The sequence below is a fragment of the Chiloscyllium plagiosum genome, chromosome 7 (genome assembly GCF_004010195.1).
Source record: "Chiloscyllium plagiosum isolate BGI_BamShark_2017 chromosome 7, ASM401019v2, whole genome shotgun sequence".
Taxonomy (NCBI): Eukaryota; Metazoa; Chordata; class Chondrichthyes; order Orectolobiformes; family Hemiscylliidae; genus Chiloscyllium; species Chiloscyllium plagiosum.
Window position 1 is genome coordinate 104552575 of NC_057716.1, and position 6352 is coordinate 104558926.

Here is a 6352-nt window from a genome sequence, read left to right on the forward strand (position 1 = left end):
ATGATCCTGTTCCACTAGTTACAGGAATGAGCACCACCCAGAGGTGGTTCTGTCCAAATAAGCCTGTGAACTGTAACCTGGTGTTATGTTTAACCCTTTGCCCATCCCAGTCCAACTCCTCCACAAATTGACATTATAAAAATGGACTTTGAATGGGCCAAATGGTCACAAACTCCAGCTTCTGCCAAGCAGCAAATCCAGTCCCCCACACCCTCCTCCCCTAATCCTTGCAATATATCTAGTCCACTTAAGTCTTTGGACTGTGGAAGGAAACCTGAGCACCAGGTTGGAAACAAGCATGGGGAGACCATGTAAGCCAGAGTCATGAGGCTGGAATTGTACCTGATGCGGATAGGTAATGCTAGTCAGTCATGGTGCTGTGAGGGCCTAGAGTAAATAGGGAATGTCCCAAGTACTGGCCAGAGTACACAAATAGTGAAGAGTAGTCCTTTTTAATAAAAAAAAAGGACAAAAGGCAGGTACTGGGGAGCCTAAAGAAAATTCACTAGGTTGAGGGGAAGAGTGCCTGGCCTGAGATTAGTGTAGACTACAGAAAGCACTTGATGAAACCAGTCAAATGGAGGTGGTTTCCCCCTTGGGGAGGTGAAAAAGGAGCTTTCCTATTTCCATTCAGAAGGGTCATTATGTTTATGCAGCTTTCTGGTACTGTATGCCAGGTGGAAAAGTTAGGGATGGAGCCATTTCACTATTTATGCCTGCTATATTCACTAAGCTCAACTCTCCTCAAAAGCCACATACCTATCGATCCCTGAACTCTGGTCCATCCAAAGATCTATCCAATTTCAGATACTGGTTTCTATTGTCTTGAGACAATGATAGTCATGTCAATTTGGTCCCAAATGGGACCCCTCTTTAAAGTGCTCATTACTCCCAGACAGGAGCCTCAACTTTTCTGCACCCAAAGGACAGCAACAGTTAGAACAGGATCTGGACCAGATGGGCCAATGGGCTGAGAAGTGACAGATGGAGTTTAATTCAGATAAATGTGAGGTGCTGCATTTTGGAAAATCAAATCTTAGCAGGACTTATACACTTAGTGGTAAGGTCTGAGGGAGTGTTACTGAACAAGACCTTGGGAGTGCAGGTTCATAGCTCATTGAAAGTGGAGTCACAGGTAGATAGGATAGTGAAGGTGGCATTTGGTATGCTTTCCTTTATTGGAAGGGTATGGAGTACAGGAGTTGGGAGGTCATGTTACAGCTGTACAGGACATTGGTTAGGCCACTTTTGCAATATTGCATGCAATTTTGGTCTCCTTCCAATAGGAAGGATGTTGTGAAACTTGAAAGGGTTCAGAAAAGATTGAGAATGATGCCAGGGTTGGAGGATTTGAGCTACAGGGAAACAGAGGCAGAGGAGTGACCTTAGAGGTTTATAAATCAGAGATAAATGTTAAATAGACAGAGTATTTTCCCTGGGGTAGAAAGTGCAGAACTAGAGGGCATGGGTTTAGAGGGGAAATGAAAAGGTTGCCCCTTTTATATGCAGAGTGTGGCATGTGTATGGAATGAGCTGCCAGAGGCTGGTACAATTAAACATTTGAGGTGCATTGGAGGAATATGAATAGAAAATGTTGAGGGATATGGGCTAGGTGCTGACAGGTGGGACAAGGTTGGGTTGAGATCTGTCAGCATGGATGAGTTGGACCAAAGGGTTTGTTTCCATACTGTACATGGAAGTGTACATGCAGGATCTTGAATCATTCAAGTCAAGTAAACCTTTAACTCAGCATAACTTAGCTGATCTTGAAGGTGGGTCACTGGTACATTTACATCCTTGAAAATGAGAAACTGCATACTGAGATGTTTGCACCTGCACTTGTAAAAGGGAAACATCCTGTTTAATACTGTTAAAACATTCATTTGAATTAGTCACTTGCAAAAGTTGTTTTGTGCACTAAAATACCAAGATCTCTTCAGAATCAGTTATGTAGTTCAGTGGTTTATTCTTCCTGTCACTGATAGGTGACTGGGTAAAACCAGCAGATTGTGGTGAAAACAGACCATCAACATCTGCAAATTCATGTCTTCAATATATTTTCCCACATGTCATGTGCCTTCAGCAATTCTGCTTATACTCCCCTCATGCAAGTCATGGATAGATTGTAAGGTGTCAATGTTAGGGTCAGAATTGTGGGTTAAAAAATGTGTTGCTGGAAAAGTGCAGCATTTTTCAGCTCTGATCTCCAGCATCTACAGTCCTCTCAGAATAGTGTCCACATCCTGGAAAACCCCAAGGACAACCCATGTGTACAGAGTAAATCTGTACATGCCAAAAGGCACTCTACATTGGTTACCTGCCCACTATGGCACTAGGCAGCACAAATGACCTAATAAGGTTGAACTGTACAGTACCTTCAGAAGGTTTGTTAATTGCAATCTTTTACTAAAGTCTTTAAGGACAGGGCACCTTCTCATTACAGGTGAGACCAAGTTACTGGATGTTTGTCTCCCAGAGTGGGTAGGGGATATTAGTTTGAGGACATGTTCCTGAATCCAGAAAGCCAAAGTTCAGTGTCTCTATATCCTCATGAGCAATTATAGATCTGGATGAAGTCTATCTAGACCCACAAGTGTCAGTCTAGACTTCCATTTGCCCATTATTTCCCTTGAAAAATAAAATTCACCAAGTTCCTCACTTCCAAGCACATTAGGATTTTATCTTTGCTGGACAAAAGACCTTTCATCTTCCATGTCTAAAGGAGAAGCCTTGTCCCCATCCTGGGAGGGACACCATTTGCTCAATTTGAGTCCCGAAGCAAAACCCTATGCAAGTTTTTTTTAAATTTAGCTAAGACTTGTTCCTCAAGTGGTGTAGCTTTGACTTAATGATTTAGATGGTAGTTTAAATTAGCATAGAAATAGACTATTCCAAAATATCCCTGAAGAATCAGGGTTTCTATTGAACACCCCTTGGCCTGTTTATTTTAGGCAGTCAGCTTTTCTTGGGGGAAGAACAGAAGAGCCAATTAGGTGACTCCATCTAGTATTGAAATAGAAAGTGCCTGTCTGATGCAGCTCAGTCATTCAGAAATCCTTCTGCAAAAAAGGTCACAGGATGAGGAAGAGGTTTCTCACATGGCCATCACTGCCTAGACACATTTAGAGACTGCAATTTCCTTTCCCATGTGGTTAAAGATGCCCTCCAACACATCTCATCCACATCCCACACCTCCAACCATAACAAGGACAGAACCCCTGGTGCTCACCTTCCACATAAGCCAAATCATCCACCAACATTTCAACCACCTCAGGAGGTATTTCCCTCCCCATCCCTTTCCACAAAGGCCATTTCTTCCATGACTACCTGGTGAGGTCCACACCCCCCTACAACCCACCCTCCCATCCTGGCACCTTCCCCTGCAGGAATTGCAAAACCTGCACCCACCTCCCAAGGCCCTAAAGGAACCTTCCACATCCAATATCATTTATTGTATCCATTGCTCCTGATGCAGTCTCCTCTACATTGGGGAGACTGGACACCTCCTTGCAGAGTGCTTTAAGGAACATCTCTGGGACACCTGCACCCATCAACCACACCACCCTGTGGCCCAACATTCCAACTCCCCCTCTGCTGAGGAGATGGAGGTCCTGGACCTCCATCACTCAATACCTGGAGGAAGAATACATCTTCTGCCTCAGGACACTTCAACCCAATGGCATCAATGTGGACTTCAGTTTTCTCATTTCCCCTCCCCACCTTACTCCAGCTCAGCCCTGTCCCCCATGGCCTGAGCTGCCTGCCCATTGCTACTTTCTCCCCACCCTTCAGACTCTGCCTGTATTCCTGATGAAGGGCTTTTGCCCAAAACATCAGTCTTCCTGCTCCTCGGATGCTGCTTGAACTGCTGTGCTTTTCCAGCACCACTAATCCAGAATCTGGTTTCCAGCATCTGCAGTCATTGTTTTTAACCTAGGCACACATTTGTTGGGTCAAAATAGTGGTAGCAGGTAAGAGTTTAGTTTGGATAAGAGATTTTATTTTGACAAAATAAAAAACAGGACTTGTGGGGGTCCAAGATAACATGGTCATACCTAATTCTGATATTTGCACCACAGGTAGAGGGTGGTGCAGATGAGTAACACTAGCCCTCATTAGTCTGATTGATTAATGGAATTGGGACATGTTTTGTCCAGGACATGAGGCCTCTTCTGCAGTACTGTATGCAGTTCAGATTCCCCTTCTATAGGAAGCAGGCTATTAATTGAGGGATTCAGAAAATATTTGGCAGGAATGGAAAGTTGAAATTGAGAAGCTGGGACTTTTTCCACTGGAGCAAAGGTTGAGGGGTGACCTTAAGTGTTTATCAAGGTCATGGGACATAGATAAAGAGGCAAATAGCAAGAGTCTTAATATTCTAGTTTTGGACTCTCCACCCTAGGAGAGGGGATACTAGGGCAACTTTTAAATAGCTTTGTTGAAATGAATGGCAGGGAAAGTTGGGGGAATGCAGATACAGGTATAATGTTTATAAAACATTGACAATTACAGGAAGTGTTGAGAGATATGGGCCAAGTAGAGCTAGTTTAGAAAATTTGGGCTGTTGGGTCTGTTTCTGCACAGACTATATTGCCCATGAAGGTAGTGAGGCACAGATACTCTAGTAACTAGAGGCAGCACTGGCTGGATAAGTACCCAGCCCAGTAGAAAAGTTTAACTGCATAGGAATGTCAAGTTGAAGAGAATCAGAGAGACTTCAAGTAATAAAGACTGTTGAGGGACAAGTCCTGCAGCAATGGAAGGAGAGAAATTGGGAGTCACAGATCCAATAAACCTCAGTCAGTTAAGTTTAGGGAGAGGGACAAGATTTAAACAGGGACCTAACAGGCAACATTTTAATGCAGAGGGTAGTGCATGTACAGAAGGAGCTGCCAGAAAAAGGTAGAGGCTGGTTCAAATACAGGTGTTTAAGAGGCATCTGGATGGTTACATGAATAGGAAAGGTTTGTAGGGATATGAGTCAAGTGCTGACAAATGGGACTGTTAGCTTAGGATATTTAGTCAGCATGGACAAGTCTGTTTCTATGCTGTATGTCTGACAGAGTCAAGTTGAAAGGCAGGTGTTTAGAAGGGATTGAAGGAAACTCACCCCAAATACACTGCTCGAGAGGGCATTTGAAGCAGGAAACAGCTTTCCTGAAGTTGTGTGAGCACTTTAGTATGCTAATTTAAACTTTCCAACCAACTATGGAAATTAGGACTACAGTAGAACTAGTGATTAACTGTTACATCACAACTGCAGGCATTTCCAGCCTTGGGTAGTGGAATTTAGATATTAAGCCAATGTCTGCTTGGGTTTCTGCTATCATTTCTTCTGGTGGTAGATGGGATGTTCTTCAAAACAAAAAAAAAGTGAAGACTTGATAGGCCAAATGCCTCTTTCTGCACTGTAGGACAGTTCTAGAACAATCAGCACAGACTCAGTAGGTCAAAGGTCATCTGTTCATGGAGCAGATGCATGAAGTATTATTAATACCAAAACATTTAGAACATCCACATTAAGGGGTAGTCAATCATGCTGTCAATAGTTGTTGAGTAGTGTGCAAGATAGAATGATAAACAGAAGGAGAAGTGAAAGATTAACATTTCTAGTAATTGGAAGGCAAAGTATTTCACAAGCTTTCTAGAGTTAGAAATTAGCCAGTCATGCTCCATGATGAAATAGACAAGTTACATAAAGATCAAAACAATTTCAAAGCAAAATAGAATCACACCTTACCTGCTTCAGCATCTTATAGATGTAGGAAGAGTACCTGCTTTTCCTCTTGAAGAGAGTCTTCCTTTTCTCAGCTCTGCCCAACTCAGAGGTGGGCTTGATAATAGGAACTACAGACTTCATCATTCACTAGTTTTTCCCAAAAAAAACTCCCCAAGCCAACTTCAACTGAGCTTACTCTAGCCCTACAACCTGCTATTAATACTCTCCAAACACCTGGTCCTGGTTAGATCAATTTGCGTTTAATTGATCACAGCTTCCTTGTGAAAATTTGCTTGTCATTAAAGTGAACAATTTCAAATTGACTGTTCCCTGCTGCAGATTAAAGGTGGAATAAATTGGAATTGATGTAACAGTATTGTCTAATGTACAAATGTCATTGTCACTGTCTTGTCATACGTGGAACTGGGATTTGAGGTTTGTCCTCCTCTCCCTGTAAAATGGTTGAACGGTAGGGTTTGGGGCCTAGCTTTGCTGCTCCTCTCCCTTGTAAAATTGCTGTCTCTTGTGTACAGCTGTTAATGTTTTTTGTAAACTGTTTTGTAACTTGTTTAATAAAATAAAAAAATATAGGATGAATCAGGACGGGCTGTCCTAGAGGTGGTCGAAAGGTGT

The 6352-nt window shown here is 42.7% G+C and overlaps 1 protein-coding gene across 1 annotated transcript in view; it reads right to left on the minus strand.

The window, feature by feature from the left end:
* LOC122552048 (histone H2B-like) overlaps positions 1 to 5916 on the minus strand; it is a 9369-nt gene extending 3453 nt beyond the window's left edge. The window contains exon 1 of the mRNA XM_043694602.1: positions 5741 to 5916. Within this exon, the coding sequence (XP_043550537.1) occupies positions 5741 to 5863 (123 nt within the window). The 5' untranslated portion in view covers positions 5864 to 5916. The remainder of the gene's footprint in view (positions 1 to 5740) is intronic.
* Between the last annotated feature and the right edge of the window lie 436 nt (positions 5917 to 6352).